The 17,911-nt window shown below is 40.4% G+C and overlaps 1 protein-coding gene across 1 annotated transcript in view; it reads right to left on the bottom strand.

Annotated features, from left to right (window-relative positions):
* SMPX (small muscle protein X-linked) overlaps positions 1–17,235 on the bottom strand; it is a 50,795-nt gene extending 33,560 nt beyond the window's left edge. The window contains exons 1-3 of the mRNA XM_061136626.1: positions 16,744–17,235; positions 13,079–13,135; positions 1,156–1,242 (exon numbers count right to left, since the gene is read on the bottom strand). Coding sequence (XP_060992609.1) covers positions 1,156–1,242; positions 13,079–13,117 — 126 coding nt within the window. The 5' untranslated portion in view covers positions 13,118–13,135; positions 16,744–17,235. The remainder of the gene's footprint in view (positions 1–1,155; positions 1,243–13,078; positions 13,136–16,743) is intronic.
* Positions 17,236–17,911: the final 676 nt, after the last annotated feature.

Raw genomic sequence — 17,911 nt, 5'->3', positions numbered from 1 at the left:
AGCAGAACTCGAAATTATCTACCATTAAATCAGAGTAGGGCTGGATTTTTTCAGCTTTTATGTTCAAAATGTAACTCATCAAGGGTGACTGAAATTCCAGAACTTAGTGATGTCACTCAAAGATTCTATCTCCTTTCAAAAATTATTTTTCTCTTTATAGGGGGCTGGAACCACTAACTTAGGACCACATCAGTAATTATTTATGAGAAAGAAAAAGGTTAAATGCAGGATAACCAGCGTTTTATTAGGAAATTTTGAAATACTGATTCTTTTGGACCAAATACTAAAAAGGTCACCTACAAAAGTTTAAAGAAGTCTTTTCACTCTTTAAAAAACAAAATACAGTTTTCAGTGCTCTGTGACTTTATTTACTGCTCCAAGACCTTAACTTTTTTTTCAGACTCAGACCTTGCAAGTTTCATCAGTAAAGTCACAATTGAGGAAAGATATAAACATTTGGATGGGGAACTATTCTCTATTATTTGTACCCATGATGAATTTTAGCCTCCATTTTAGAAGACTGGGTATTTGAATTTGGAGGAAAGGTAAAGAATTGGACGGGGGGAAATACAGAAATTGATAGACTCCTTTGCAAATTTCTTTTTTCAAAGGAAGTATCCAGGGATTGGGGCTTTCTGTTTGAATCCACAAGTAATTTAATGTGCTTATTACCTGCATTCCCACCGGGGTTCATCGCTCATCAGAAGCTGTACTACGTGTATCCTGCTCAATTCAATAAAAGCTTTGGAGTGAAAACTCACCAAGTTCGCGACTACTACTGAACCAAGAGCATCTGAGAGGTTCCACTTCCCCCTACATATACACATACACATACACACACACACACACACACACACACACACACACACACACAAGCAGACACACAAGCTGACATACACAATGAATAAATAAACTTCAAGTACCTGGGCCAGGCACTTAGAGTCAGCTGAAGGGAAGTGAGGGGCAGTGTGTTTCAGTGGCGGACTGAGCAAGAAAGCCAAAGAAATGTGTGTTCTATGTGATGACTCCTTGACCCACATGCACTTGTGCCCTCCTCCTCCTGGAAAGCTGGGCCTCGCCTTGCCCCTGGGCCCTGTCTAGTCAGGATATTGGAGGAGAAAGATGGTACTGAGTTGCCAGCTCAATTTTCCTCACCTCCTCCATTTCCGGAGTACATTCTTTTCTTCTGGGGGGTTGCCCAGCTCCTGGCCGAAAGGCTCCCATTGGGATATTGATATTTGCCTAAAAGAGAAAGCAGGGAAGATTTCGCTTAAGAGAAGTAAGAAACGGCAATAACATTCTGAGACGGTAATCATTGTCAGGCAAAACAAATCTGAAAAGTACATCTTTAAAGCTTTTCACCTCCAGAAAATTGCTATAATGACAGTACAAAAATATGCAAAGGATAATTTGACTTCCATTTATTCCACATTTGTGGTACTCATCCTTAGGTCTGTGCAGTGATTTCATAGCTCCCTACTGGCTGAAAGAATTGGAAGACAGTTTGTTCTGGCTGTTGCCCTCCTGTGGTGCTTAATATTTTCTGCTCTCTGGGATGAGGAAGGAACACATAATTCTAGGAGAGGAGGCAATGGCATTTGCACAAACCATTCCACACCTTAGTCCTCCTTCAGCTGCCTTCAGATTTACCACAGGAGGAGGGCAATGACACCTCCTGAACCACCTCCTCCTTCCCATAACGTCCTATGGCTATTCTCACACTTCCTTAGGTCTCTGTAATTGACACTCTTTGACCTTCTCCCTGACACACCACTGTGTGGATCAGTGCATGAGGAAAGTGCTGGAAAGTCAAGTTCATTGGTATCACAATTCATACATTCTTCTCCTTCCCTATATGCAGAACAGAAAAAGAGACACAGAAATACAGAACAGACTTTTGAACTTTGTGGGAGAAGGTGAGGGTGGGATATTTCAAAAGAACAGCATGTATACTATCTATGGTGAAACAGATCACCAGCCCAGGTGGGATGCACGAGACAAGTGCTCCGGCCTGGTGCACTGGGAAGACCCAGAGGAATCGGGTGGAGAGGGAGGTGGGAGGGGGGATCGGGATTGGGAATACATGTAAATCCATGGCTGATTCATATCAATGTATGACAAAACCCACTGGAAAAAAAAAATAAATAAAAATAATAAAAATTTAAAAAAAAAAAAAAAGATGACATACTAATTTCCATCCATTAGTAAAAATAAAATACCTTCTAGAACACACTAAATATGCTAAACATTAAATTATGTAAGGAAAATAAATGACTCAGTAATTCAGACTTGGGAAAAAGAATATGTAAATTTGAATTTTGTGCATATTTCATCTGTTATCAAAAGGCAAGAATGTTTAATGTAGACCAAAAACATCTTTACCCAGGAGTATCACTCATATAAAACAAGCATTAAGGCTTTTCTTTAAGGCAGAATGTATTTTTTTCCACTTGAGATAAAAGTGTTGCCTTATGAGTAATTGGATATGTGGGCTTGAAAAATTGAAGTTGCACTTTGATGTTATGAATGAAAATGATGCCTGAGCAAAGGGAGCAAAATATTTTGTTACCTTATGATTCAATTTACACAATTTTGGTACCACAGCAAAGGGAATCATTAGGAAGTGTGGTATTTGAAACTACCTGATATGAGTTCTGTTGCCAGGGAAATGTTTAACTCAAGACACAGAAAGTATCCAATGTCCATGTTCACGCAACATGAAGGATCTATATCCTGTTCTGTGTGACTTTTTCCACATAGAGGCTTTACAACTTTCTTCCCTACTAGAATAAGGCTGATCCCACAGAAAAGAAACAGATTAAAAGTGTTTGTGGTACATATCCGGGGAGGTCCATCACCTTTCCTAGGGCAAAAACATGCCAAGAAGTATTTGGGGTCAGTATGTATCAAATATGTTCAAATATAATCACAACACAATTTTAGAGGGAAGCATTTTGCAAATACTAAGGCTGAGCCTTCTATGCTATTTCTATGATTACTGGAAGCATCAGGTGGCCTTAAGAGGGAGGAGGGGGAGCATAAGACAAGGAGGAATGTATGTCTTATATGGTGGCAAATATGGCAGCATACTTCATGAATTCCAAAATGCACCTCTTTTAATATCTCTGAAATCAGAGTGCCTTACAGGCAATGGTATCTTAATTTTTAATAGGTGCATTGGTTTTATTTCTTAGCAAGACATAAAATACTGGTGTTTTACAATAGACAGTGTCTTAGATTGGTTGAAATATCATTATGGTCCTGAAATAAGATCAAAACAATGTAAACAAGACTCACTGAGGATGACATATATTGAACCAATAACTTTCCATTACTACAGTTTGGGTGAAAGAGGGGAAAAGTTGATATAGGGGTTATTTGGAAAAAAGTTAACTGGCTAAAAGTTTAATTTAGATCACCACCATCCTTACCCATTTATTAAGCATCTACAGAGGGCATCTTCCTAATAGGAAGTTCAAGTTAGCATATTGTTTCTGAAATATAAGATTAGTAAGCTAACCCATTTAATCAAGTGTGTATACTCTACGGTAGGTTGTGGTTTTCAGTAACGGAACATGTAAAAATCATCCAGGATAATGCATTTAGTAAAGCACATGGTCAGGAAATGCCACCTTTTCTTGCTCAAAGATTGATTTTAGCAATGCATGTGGCCTCTCCATGGTCCATGGGTGGCCTATGGTAGTAAAAAAGAGCTCACTGCTAGGAGTGGCTACAGCTACTCTCTGCTTGGAAAAGTGGCAACTGCTCTGAGTCACATCTTTCCCATTTGTTTAATATGAATATTAGGCTTCATTGATAGTGAAAGAAAGTGAAGTCGTTCAGTTGTGTCCAACTCTTTGCACCCGGTGGACTGTAGCCTACCAGGCTCCTCCGTCCATGGGATTTTCCAGGCAAGAATACTGGAGTGGGTTGCCATTTCCTTCCTCAGGAGATCTTCCCAACCCAGGGATTGAACCTGGGTCTCTCGCATTGTAGGCAGACGCTTTACTGTCTGAGCCACTTTTCAAACCTCTTGTCCATGGAACCCTTCTTTTAAGAAAAGCATGGTGAGACTATCTAAAATGCAGACTCAGTGGAGATGGACCTGCTCTGGCCAAGGTGATGGGGCGCCCAGATCCCACCTCCTTCCCCCAAGCCCTGGGCCATGAGCAGTTCCAAGGAACCTGGGGCCCAATCTGACAACCATTGAAAGAGATCATCCCTCAGTGGATGAGTGTTGATGTACATTTAAAGTGTTCACTCTGCCCATGGTTAAGATGCCTGTAATTTACTTTTAACCACTTTAGCATAGACAGTGTGATATTTTATATACACAGATTGGTTTAAACTGCAGTTGTAGGGAACTCCATTGCTCTAACTGGGAGTTCATCTTCCTGGGGTGGTTAGGTGATAAAATATCACTAAGACTGCATTCTCCAGACTGCTGCTTCAAGTGTTTTCTGTTAGCCTCATCTCCACCAATGCCTGAGACTTTAATGTTTGCAGAAAAAATAGGTGAGATAATGAAATGAATGTTAGAAATGGCTTCTCTTGATGAAGGTGGAGGAGGTTAAGATATGTAGAGTGGTTAAAATATTTGCGAGAACTTTCCCACACTGCTGAACAGAGTGTAAGAATCTGATGCCTATAGCTTGCATCTTGAGATTCAGAGCTCAGAAGAGTGATCCCCAGATGGGCCAGTCTCCAGCCATTGATAATGAGGAATTCCAGCTTACAGCTGCCAGCCTGGGGCAACAGAATCCCCACAGGAATCTTTTATGCAAACTGGCAGTCACTCAGAGCACTTAAAGGGACAAGAGGTGAGGCTTCACCCAGCTCACAGACAGACTCTGCAGATGGTTTCTGCTTGTTTGCTAGCAAATGTGTGTTAACAAAGTGGCAGAGTTGGGTTGGGACTAACTTTCACCTTAACCTGGTGGTGATATTGTGGAACAGTGACTGCCTCTCCCCCCACCCCCACCAACTGCCATGTTCACCCCAAACCCGAAGATTCAGCCTAGGTTGTTGCCACACTTTCATCCTTACCACAAACTTCTGAGGTTCAGGCTGTCATCTTCATTTTATTCACAAAGAAACTGAGCCTCACAGAGGTTAGGTGACACACTCAGTGGCACTCAAACAGTTCAAGGAAAAGCCAAGATTCCAGACCCACATTCCCTGACCTTAGGGACAGACTTTTTCACTCTATCAAACTCCTCTCCAAAGAGCTCTTTTCATTTGACCAAAGTTAACTCTAACCACTCTCACTTTCTCTAAACCGGCTCTAAAATTGCAAACTCACACCTTGAGAATGACCTTGGAAAAGGGGCACACAAATGGATAATTCTAGAATAGGTGTCAAAAGAACACTGAAAAATGAGCCATTAATTAACTGGCTTGATGCTTTTTCATCTTTAAGGCGTCACTCAAAAAACCAGGAACCTAAATGGGTTTTTTGACAGGAAATATTGACAGAGATCCACAGCAGCCTATGAACATGACAAGTATCCAGTTGTTAACATACACACAAAGGGAATGTCGGCAGAGTGCTTTGTAAATGATTAGAGATGATTCATTAATATAATTGTAGGGCGGTGATATCTGAGTGACAAATTATAGACTAAATTAGAGCCATAGGAAAATTCCTTATAATTTTAATTTCATAGAAATGTATAGACCTCTAGCTCTCTGTTTTTATTCTATCGGTAGGAGAATTGTGTCATGTTCTCGTTTCTTTCAGTGTCCTGCTCTGTTTGAACACAAACAAAATACCTTCTCAATGACTTGATTTTTCCATCTGCAAATTGAGCATCGTATTTACTACTCAAAATGAGTTTGGAATATGAGCTACATTTTTATGAAAGAGTAAATAAACACAGAAATCAATGACCTTGGGTTGATATATATAAGGTTGGACTTCCTTCTTTATATAGATTCTGCATAAGTGTAAAGGAAGTGGGCTTTTATTTTTCTTTTGTAACACATTCTCTAGCATTTTTTCCGTCCTTGAGATGCATTCATCTTAGATATTTTTAAATATGCCTCTGACACAGCAGACCCAGTGCATCACTTTCCCAAGCTATACATAATTTGTTACATCCTCAAAGTTGGGAATGGAAAAAATCTACTAGATCATCTTTTGCCAGAACAGGATACAGTTCCCTGATAATAGACCTATCTGATGTGAAATGAATACTACACTTGATCTCACCAGGTAAAGAAAAGCAGAAAGAATTCCCTGTAAGTTAATTCCACCAGTCCCTTAATTATTTGTATTGTTCTCCTGCTTGGCTCTGGGCTTTGAGCCCGAGAATTCTGGAAACAATATTCCCTCCAAAGCCACTCCTGTGTGACTTACAATGCAATGACATCTTTACCCAATGGGTTGGGTTCTGATCGCTGCCAGCCACTGAGTACTGACAATCCCACTCCACTTTGCTTTCCGGAGCCATTGTCCTCTGATCTCCCCCTCCTTTTGGTCCCCACTCCATTGCTCTTTTTAGTGTTCAGGCTTTTGGAGTTTCCTCCCATTGCATATTTGTTTCAGATGACTCCCTATGGGTTCTATCTTTCATTTTTAGAAGTTTCCAGCAGCTCCTGCCAGAATCTCTAGCATCCCCCATGCCTTTCTCCCATCCCGCGTGTAGAAGAACCCCTACAGGGTTGCATTTTGCAGTATTTCTTCCTGCGCTTTCCTATTCTTACATCCTAGTCTTTCTCTGAACGGAGCAGGGTATGGCATTTTGAGATTTCTAGCATCTTCACAGAAGATTTTCAGAAAGATATGTGTTTTTCCTATATCTAACTAAAAACTAAGATTTCTTATTTAATATATTAGCCCAGATTAGGAAGACAGACAGACAGACACACACACACACCCAACTAAAATATATTCAACCTGCTTTAAAATAAAATTCTATATCACTGGAACACATAACTTCTTTGTCTGTAGGGATTCTTGAAATGTGAAATGGATTCAGAATACACAAAACTTTCCCACTCAACACCATTTTGAGAAACTCCCACTCAGCCCCAGTTCTTCACCCATGATGTTTCATATTGAAAGGTTTTTTTTCCCCCTCTGTTCTCAACACTTTTTGTTCTCTTCAATAATTTCCTGAGTGACTCAACCGTAGTCTTGTCATCCAGGGAAAAGCAGATTTCAAGAATGTACTGTACAACTATTAAGATAATGTGTACAATTGGTTGGAGGTAGGTTGTTTCTGATGTACTTGTGAATGTCAACCTCAAAAAATGACATCTTTTAGTCAGTATATGGCTGCTTGCCTCATGTCACCAATATGGAACCCTGGGCAGAGCAGCAAAGATCACCAGCTGGAAGTAGCTCTAGAGTCAAATTGCTCCATTTCAAGTTCTGGCTGCACTTCAAAGAAACCAGCATTGGAAATCATAAACAATGAATTACAGTGGTTTACTTAAGAAAGAAACAGTAGATCCAAGGTCAAAAGAAAAATGTGGTAAAAGAAAATTCATTTTTTCTCTTTTACAAATTTAAATAAAATAGTAAAGAAAGATATGTATCATCATTATTATTTTTAGCCTTCATAAATGTATTTGATTAACTGACAAACCATGGATGATGATAGTCTCTTCCTTTGTACCAAGGACTGTCATATACCTGAAATCTTTTTTTAAACTGAAAATTGTAAATGGGATTAGAGTCCCTAACACCTGTCTGTAATTATTTTTGTCGGGCTGTTTTCTTCTTCCATGGAGCCCTTATGCCCTGGGCAATGGAGAGTGGAAGAACAATGGTAACGGGGAAAGAAAAGAAGTACTAAAACTAGGGGCATCAAGATATTCTGTTCTACACATGGATTGGGTGACAATGGAAACTTCCCATGGTAAGAGGCCACACACTAACGAATGATGCAAGGCTCATATAATCATTCCTCTAAAATGTATGATAAAGAAGTTAGGTCTAGTTTCACAAGCAGCTTGATTAAATCAATTAAGCAGAGCGGTGGGATTCAGTGGCCGTGGTCATTTGTATTTCCAGACCACGTTTGTCACTGAGTCACTGTACTTTGTACTTTTCACTCCTAGCCAACTTACATGTAAGGTGACTTTAATCAGTGTAAACTGCTAGCTGCTTCTGCTGAAATGCTGACAGCCGTTCTGCATGTCAGTTGAGGGCTTTAAAAGGGAGTATTTAGCATCTATAAAATGCTAATTCTCTCTCAAGTAGCCTTGGTCAGTATGATTACCCTTCAGATGGTCTGATCCCACTCCTCCACCCTTATTCCGTGTACTGAGGTGGAGATGGTAAGCAGTGAGACTGGACAGTTTTGCAAGGTGGTTCCTGACACGGGCTTTGGGATCAAGCAAGTGGGGTTCAGCTCCTGACTCTTCTACTCACGTGCTGTGTGATCCTGAGTGAGTTCTTTTGCTTCTCCAAACCTTTCATTATAATCCATGGAAATCCCATTGCATTGTGCCAAGTCCATAGTAAACCCGGAAGAAACTGTGACTATTATTATCATCCTAATAATAAACCTTAGAAATTAGTCTCAAGAAGTTCATAGATCATATGGTAGTTCTATTTTTAGTTTTTTGAGGAACCTCCATACTGTCCTTGTAATAATTGAAATATCTGTAATGTTATCCTTTATGGTATCTGTAACAGTCAAGATCGAATTGTGAAAGGTAATAGTTATTGCTATTTTAAGCTAATAGGTTTTTCAGTGTTTTTATGTAGTAATGATTAACCTGTAAGTGTGACTTGCAAACTAATTTAAGGCAGACTGGCACACAACAAAGGGATATAAGTAAATTCGACCAAAGTAAAAAGTTTGTAGACTGTTAGAGGCTGGACAGAGGCTTACAGGTCATTTAATGCAGCATCATTCCCACCCAGCCCCCATGCCCTTTGCAGCTCATAAGGATCATGGGGGCATGAAGTCACAGAGCACAGCTATGACTAGGACACAGGACTCTTTTCCGTTCAACCATGAAACTCTCAGATCTCGTGGGAAAGGACAATAATACTCCACTCACTTTGATCATCAATGGAGAAAAAGGGCCATTGATGACCCGGAGAACATTGACTCTCAGTGGGCTGGGGCCCCGGGGAGGCCCCATGATACCTTCCAAGGGGGATGTGTTCAGGAGGCAGGGGAAGGACAGGCAGGTGCTGCCAGTGGTCATTGTCACTTGGTCTCATTAGACTCAGTGAACAGATCGCTGATGGGGTTAGATTTCCCGGCAGCTCTAGCTTGCCCCACCACCTGTCACGTTAGATTCTTTCATCTGAAGGTATCAGATCCACCGTGCCTAGTGTGCTGAGGTTACCTTGGTTGCAACTCCACTCCCATCAACAGTGGGGTTTAAGAAGCAGACTACAGAGTACAGAACCAGGGTCAGCAAATGACAGCCCATGGGCCAAATCCATCCTCCACCTGTTTTTGTAAATAAATTTTCACTGACACACAGCCACCCCCATTCACTTGTACGTTGCCTATGGCTGCCTTTGTGCTGTCCCAGTAGAGTTGAGTAGTGCTACAGAGACCCAGTGATTTGTAAATCTTGAAGTATTCACTATTTGGTCCTTTACCGAAGAGGTGGGCTGACATCTAGTCCAGAACCTTATCAGCTGCTTGGAAGACTAAGGCCCTCTCCAGGCTATGGAAGGATTAACTGATTTCTTCAGGATATTTTTATGCCCCTGGCATAAGTGAGATTTCATTAATACAATTGAAAAGAAATGTAGACTTAGATAGAATCTTCTTATAAGTCAAAGGCAGTCTCTTCTTCAATGTGAATGTGAAAGACGACTATCCTTGTCCTCTAAGGGTGGGTCTCATTCTGGCCTCCCTCTTGCTCTGGGGCAGGGAGGAGATGGAAGCAGCTGAAGAGAAAGCAAGGGCATTCCATGCATTACTTGGATAATTAGAAGAGCTGTCTCTTAAGGACTTTGTGTGCTGTAAACCAGGCACTTGCCGTACATTATTTTGTGTATTCATTATAACAATCCTGTTCAGTAGTATGATTGTTCTTATTTTACAGAAGGATAAACTAAGGGTGAACTAAGGACACAGAGTGAGTGAATGGCCAGAGATCTGTAAACTTTTGGTTTCATGTTGTCTAAAGCACATAGGTACAGTAATTCAATTACCTATGCCTGACTGCTAGAAGTATGGTTGACAGTGGCTTCAATTTGCTCAATCCAGACAAAATAGAGATCTAGCCATTACTTCTAGAAGTTTGCACTGAAAAATACTATCCTACAAGATACTCATTTCAAAGGTCCAGTACGTTTAAAAAGTATTGCATATGTCACCGCCTTCTTGGAAATTACGAAGTCATTAGCAAGTTATGGATTCTGAGAAATCCTACAGTAAGGATCCTATTCAACTTTGCTTAATGCAGTGTTTCCAAACACTTTTTCATGGAACTCTTTAATTAACAACATCCCATAAAACAACTCTTCTAAAAGACATACATTGGGAACCACATGATTACAATGATGATGAATGATAATAATGTCTAATATTTATTGAGCAGTTACAGTAAGCCATGGATTGACCTAGGCATTTACACATATGGATTCATTTAACCCTCGCAACAACCCTATGAGCTCACATGTGATGAATTCCCCACTTGACAGATGAGGAAACCGAGGCACACAAAAAAGGATGAAATAAGTTGCCCAGTCACATAGTCCTAGAGACCATGAGCCCCTCAAACTCCAGGATCAGATTTCAATTCATCTTTGCATAGCTGACACTTAGTATGGTGACTGGAACAAAGCATGAGTCCAGAATATGACAGCTGAACTGGATTAGAAATAAGATCCTAGTAAAAAGAAGTGGCTAGAGTGTGTTGAATAGAATATTTAAGATCTTTAGTATTTATACAACAAGGGCACTCCCTCATCAGTTGAGGTTTCTATTTGTTCTGCACAAGACCATACCCTAGATAATGTTCCTACAATAAAGCATTTTGTACTGTGTAACCATTTTCATATTTTATTTAATAGACGCTACTTTAGGTTAATGTGAGATGATAGGAGAATATCAGGTAGTGCAGATCCTATTTAACCACAAGAAATAAAATTTCATTTGAAGCAGCATTAAAGTAGGCTTTCTGTCTGCCATAAAATACATTGAAAGAGGTGTTACCACATCCATAAGGAAGTACTCTATTGCCTTTGTTGGTAGAGTAGATGGATTTTCTAAAATTTTATTTTTATTTTTTTAACACAAAAAACATTTTGTATTGAAGTATAGCTGATTAACAGTGTTGTGATAGCTTCAGGTAAACAGCAAAGGGACTCAGCCATACTTATACATGTATCCTAGATGGGTTTTTTAAAAAATGCAGTATAACAACAGCTATTATGAACAGTCAATGGGAGTTTTTTAAAAATATTACAGACCTAAAAATATATCAAGGTCAAAATTAATAGACAGAATACTGATGAGTTTTCATTGTAGATTTGAGGGAGGCCAGGAAGCACTAAGGAAGAAAAATCAACACATTTTCAGCTGTAAAAGGAAGAGAAGAAAAGGCAGACTGAGAGACTATGTTTTTATGTTCTACAAAATAAAAAGGAAATTTTATGTTTAGCACTTCAAGAGCTTAGAATGCAGTGATTAATCTTATTATTTTTTGTCAATTTAACATAGAGCATAGAGCATTCCTGAATGATTATTATAATAACAGATTGACCCTTAATGAGGGCTTACTGTACTGTTTTAAGCATCTTCTGTGTGCAGCCTAGGAGGTGAGTGCTGTTCCTTTTTTACAGATGTGGAAACAATATGAAATGGATTAAGGATTCAAGCTCCAGTAATCTCTGGCTTCACAGCCTGTACCACTAAGAGCTATACACACTGGGTAACACAGACGGTTCAAAGGCTCAAGGATGCCTATAGGCCTGGGAGGCAAAATGAAGTCCACTACCAGTGTCAGGTACATCAGAGACTCATTAGGTGTACACCAGAGGGCAAACATGGCAATGCAAAGTTGATTCCTGGCTGATAGGCCCTTCCTGGGTGGTTTGTCCTATGACAGATTTTCTTAGGCTATTATACATCTTGCCACTTAAGGATCCCCTCCACTTAAGGCTATGCATTATCATGACAGGTAAAGATACATCCCTCCACCCACTTCCACCACCTGTATGTATTAGGATCCTTCACCTCACAACCTGACCACATACATGTCCCTTCAACATACAGTCAGTTGCTTATGAATAGGTGTATGTGTGATGGTGCATCAGACCCCAAGTATTCAGGAGCTGCCATATGCTCTGCAGTATTCATGAAAGTCCAGGAAAAGAAAGTTTAAAAGTTCCATTAGAGAAAGTGCAGATAGCTCCAATTTGATGGAAAGAAAAGATGGAATTTTATAATAAAGCATTGTGCCCAGCATCTCAGGGTGGGAGCCATTTGAGAGTTAAACACTGAGCTCTTAAGAGAAATAACAAATTTAGTATTGAGTCAAAACAAATACTAAAAGCTTTCTCTGTAATTGTGTTTGTGCTCCAAAATGCCTGCTTCCCCCTCCCCTTATTGTAGGTAACACTTAAGTCTGTTGAAACAACCGAAGAATTTGTTTGCTGGGAGGGCATGAGGAGACATAATAGAATACAGACTTTAAAAGATAAACACCCAAGCCTTGGGAAGAACACTTGACAAGAAAAGGACGTTTTTCAAGAACCATGTATTCTAAACAGATGAGTCAACAAACTCAATTGGATCTAAAAATGAAAATGGAATTTTAAAATTTCTATCAATGAGCATATCAAAAACTTACACATCAAAAAACATCAAAAACATGTGTACTACATTTTTGTAGAAGGCCATTTAATTCTCATTCATCAACTTTGAGTCCCTTACAATTATGCATATTTACACAGAAACAGCTTCTCCCTTCTTAGCTGTATATTACCAGCCTTTTTTCTTCCTGAATTGTACCTTATACAAGTCTTTCTTCTCTCTTTGAAGTTGGATGAACTGTGATCATCAGGTGGGTGAACGATCACAGAAAGTCTGATTTATTAAGCAAACAGGCTGGAAGTTGCTGATGCGAACACATAAATGTGTCTACTCACCTGGATGGCTCTGACATTGGAAACTGGCTGTTTCGACATATTGATGCGGTCTTATCCCTAAAAAAACAAGTAAGAAACTGTTAGAGGTGGTGGCATTCAGATTCTCAGGAGTGATAAATTTGAATTTAACTCATGATTCAACTGGGCGATCACCCCTTTCACTGGCCATATATTCTTTCAGTCTCAGTTTCTGGTTACTTAGAGACTCTCCTTCCTCAGGCCTCAGGGAGAGGGAACACTAGAGCACTGGATAAATCATTCAGGAGGAGAAATGCTGAGATGCCTCGCCCCTGATGCTCCTGAAAGGCAATCAGAAACTTGAAAGGCGCTATCATCTCCTTCCCTGCCCTCCTGCCCTCCTGCCCAGAACAGCAAAGCAAAGAGGTTGTGGGAATAAAACACCTTTGTCTGGGGCCTCGGAAGCTTTCTGCTTGAAACTGAACTTTTGATCTGAACGGAGTTGTTGCCAGGGCTGTGCAGTCAGCCCATGGGGAGCGCCTCCCCTCCGTCAAACACCCGAGGAGGAATGGCCCATACTTCGTTCCTATTACCGCGATGCTGTCTGCTCGCTGGGCACATGTCTGTTCCACCCAGAGACCTGGGGGCCGCATCTCCCTGCTCGGTGCGTCCAGAACCTGGACTCTGTAAACCCGGCAGCTCGCAAGCAAGCTTCACCTCTGTCTTCTTTGCTTTTAATGAAACACTCTCCGGAAGCACTTAGGACTTACATGACGGTGTCAGATCCCCGAGGTATAGCAGTGCTTCCTTCTGAAAGGACCTTTGCTTTCTTTCCGTTGAAGACCTGACTTTGAGCCCAGTGACTAGTGGTCGTGGGCTACTGGGGCTCAGGGCGCAGGGAACAGCCCAGCTCCGTACATGTATTGTTTTAGCTTGGTCGATTAAATATGACACGGTGAAGTGGTAGTTTGAAATTCAGTGAATTAAAAACATGCTGCTTTTTAAACCCCAAACTGTAAACTGGGTTAATTAGCGTTTCCTCAGTTGACTGGTGTAAGTGTGTGGGTTACTGGTGAGTAATTGAACACAGCAGTGTCTGCATTTGCCACAAGTCCAATGTCACCTGGACTATGTCAGTCACCATCTTGAGGCCCATTTCCTCTTCTTTAAATTTTACCTGCTTCACAGGTTGTGGTAAGAATCAAAATGACATAAGGGCCCTGACAATGCCTTGTGAAGTATATAAAGCATGATGCAAGTATTTGTTGTTTTATTGCCATTGATTTTAGCTGGAGACCTTTAGTTCTTTACTGCTATACAGTTTTAATACAGAGTGAGAATTGCGATAGTGATGCCCCACAACACTTTAGAAATAAAAGATCTGAGAACTCTGAAAAAATCTTCAAAGTGTTAGGCTCTATTATATGAGGTTAAATCATTACATAATTTTTTAAACTCTCGTAAATAGTACATCTAACTATATGGTCTTTGGAATCACATACCTGAAAACGATGTTTTTTTTTTTTTTAAAGTTCTACCTGAATGTTTTGGTAATATACAGATATAGCCACCATGCATAAGGGTCTAGGTAGAATTATTTTCAATATGGTTAAAAAAATTAAAGAGCTATCACAAGTTGAACAATCAGGAATGCATTTTGCTCTGTGATAGGTTTCAGATAGATTGCTGTCTTTTCTGCAGTGTAAAAAAGTCAATGAAGGATTTTTAATTTTTGGATCTAGGACACAAAGCTCAATTTCAAAAAGAAAAGTTTTGTAGTTTAATATTTAATGTTTCTATTCCTCAAAAGCTATTAGAAGTCACGCAAAGCAATAATTCTCACAGGACTTTAAATATCTCATCCTATAGCATTCTCTATAGGTGTACAATTAAAGTTTAACTATTAAGACTTGAGAACTTTTAAAAATGTATGTCAATTTGAAATGTGGGGATTAGGAACTTCTTTATGTTATTACAATAGCAAGTTGAAATGTGAAAAAAATAAGGCACTGAATGATTGCATTTGTACTGCATGGATATTTTTAAAATTAGACTGATTTTGTTTTTTGCTAAACTGGATTCGTTGTATGTTGTGGACCCCTCAGCCTTATTCCTCGGGCCTTGTCTCCAACATAGCTTTGGTATAACCTTATTTGCAAACAGATTCCTTCTCAACATATATGTCAGTCTGGGAGAGAGATATCTCTAGAAAGTTGGTCAGATCCCAGCGCTCATTCCTTGCGAACAGGCTAGAAAATGTTCGTGTAAATCAGTTCTGCAGCCCATCCTGCTGTCCTCATTATTCTCAGAGAAATCAGGGCAAAGCACACTGATGAATAAAAATAGACAGTGTTCCCTGGCTCTTTCATGGCCCTGCATTCACCTGCATTAGGGATGCAGGGTGTAGAATGCACCTTCCTTCTGTTTCTGCATGCTTCATCCTGGGCCCCCAAAAAGAAAGCTATGCCTTAGATGTACAGCTCCACTCACATCGGGACCACAGCTTTGCATCCAAGGAGATACTCTTTAGAGTACCTCTATTACTGCGTCTCCTAGTTCTGGCTTCAGTTGGAGAACACAGACAGTTTGACCAAGAGTGTATGGACTTTTAAAAAGCCTGTATTATCATGGAAATGCTTGCCAGCTTAGCACGGATGAATTTTCCTGGCACTTGTGCAAGTCTGTGGGGATCTTTAATGGTCTATACGCTGAGTCATGAATAGTATTCCTCTGCTGGTATTTGATTGGACAGCATCTAATATCTGACTTCTAAATAAGACTCTTCCACGTTCTAAACATTTGTCAACATTAATAGCACTAATTTAGGAAGAAGGGAGTCAGAGGAAAATAAATCAATATATGGAGAGAGGGGGCTTTGTTTGTTCTTTTTAAAGGTCAATTAAGTGGCTACAGCTCAGTCTCACAGGAAATTATCTTCTGTCCTGCAGCTAAAAATAATTCCCAAGAAGGGTGCAGAAAGATGTTCAGCTGTCCAAACTAACTCTTTATTCAACTCTGCATGAGATGTGCCGAGAGGGAAGAGGCAGTCCGCGTGCCACGTTTTCAGCCTCTGGTGCCCACACAGAGAGACAAGCTTGCTGCCCTCTCCTCTGCTGGGTCTGGGGAATGCTGTGATCAAAGGGGGGCTTTCGAAAAGACGGGTCTGGAGTATTAACAGTTCTATAAGTTGCTACAACTTTATCACTGAGGTCAAGCCTGGCACTTAAGGAGAAGAGAAAAGCATTTTAAACTTGTAATGTGTTAACAGCTCTGGCAATGATTTGTGTTCAGGTAAACCAAAGTTTTTCTCTGCCCTCAGTTCTCCTGATTATTTCTAGGCTTACAGCTTGAGTCGGGTCTGCAGCTGATGGGCTGCAACCCTGGCCATAAGAATCAAAATGACATAATGACATAATGAATGACAAAATGACATAATTCAGGGTCAGAGTCATCTTAGCTGGACCGTGGAAATTTTCTTCAAGTCACTATCAATGAAAACTACTTTAGTTCAATATTCTTTCAACCTCCCCACCCTCCAAACAATTTAGAAAACAGAGGCAGCAACATCACTAATGGAGAGTGAATTTATAAGGAAGCTACACCCTCTAGTTACAAACCTACAAAGTTAGAAGTAGCCACTTCAAGTTAGGTAGCCAGGGAATTTCTTTCAGAAAATCCGGTTGCCCAAGGTGAGTCCTCCTGCTTACCTGCTTTATGTACTTGTTTCCTGCCTGAGGAAAGTCCCAGGCAGCCAGGTACAAGGATACAAGTCTCCTCAGAGAGTGGAAGGGACGCCGGGTGTCCTCTGAGCTGTGATCTCGGTTCCGATGCTTTTCATGTGGCTGAAATAGCTCAAGCGATCTGTGCTTCACCCGGTACTGAGAGCTGCTCCCGGCTCGGGGCTGGAGGGGAACTCAGTTTAAGGATAAGTGTTAAAGAGAATTCCTGTCATAGTTCACAGTTGTTCTTCCTAAATATAGAGTTTGATACAAGCCATACACTGCCTCCAAAAGGCTTGACCGTGCTGAAAGCAGGGCTCAAATGTCAGCCGGAAGGTGGCTCTGGAATCTTACTGCCCTCCTCATCTTCCAGAAGATGCTGGCTGCGTTTTCTCACAAATTCTGAGGGGGCACAGGCAAGTTTGAAAAGTAGGAAAAGTTTCTATCTTTAGCTTTATTACCCAGAGGCCAGAAGACCGGGAGTATTGAATAAAAAATTGGAAAGAGGCAGCACAAGCGCCAAGCAGTGTTTGAGTCCTCGCTTGGTCACCAAGGAGCTGTGAAAGTTGCTTCAGAATCAGCACTCAGTCTGATTACAATGAACTATAAGACACCGTCCTTTTTGTAGGTCAAAAATGGTCACAGATTGACCAACTTGTGTGCTTCCAAGGCCCAGAGTCTCTCTCTGCTCAACTGCCTCTACTCATGGCAATGACTATAGCCCTACAGCATGTGAGGCAACAGAACAAAACAAAAGAGAAAATATCTATTTTACATATGATAAAGGCCAGGACTGGGTATCAGACAGGACACTTTTTAAAGAGAACACTGCCAAATCCTAAAAAATATGCTCATTATTTTTAGCACTTCTTTTCTTTTCTTTCTGTTTCTTTTTTTTACTTCTCTAGTCTCTAAAATTACCTTGGAACTTCTCTGGCAGTCCAGTGGTTAAGACTCCACCTTCCAGTGCAGGGGGAGTGAGTTCAATCCCTGGTTGGAAAACTAAGGTCCCACATGCCACAGGGTGCAGCCAAAAATTTTTAAACATAATAACAAAAATAAAATTACCTTTATACAGAATTTCCCTTCAGTAGAAGGATTAAACTGTGACTCACTTATCATTCATCCATTTATAAGTGAGGGGTGTCTGAGTCCG

The sequence above is a fragment of the Dama dama genome, chromosome X, assembly GCF_033118175.1.
Source record: "Dama dama isolate Ldn47 chromosome X, ASM3311817v1, whole genome shotgun sequence".
Classification (NCBI taxonomy): Eukaryota; Metazoa; Chordata; class Mammalia; order Artiodactyla; family Cervidae; genus Dama; species Dama dama.
Note: the sequence above shows the minus strand (reverse complement) of the source record. Positions and strands in the feature narration are given on the sequence as shown.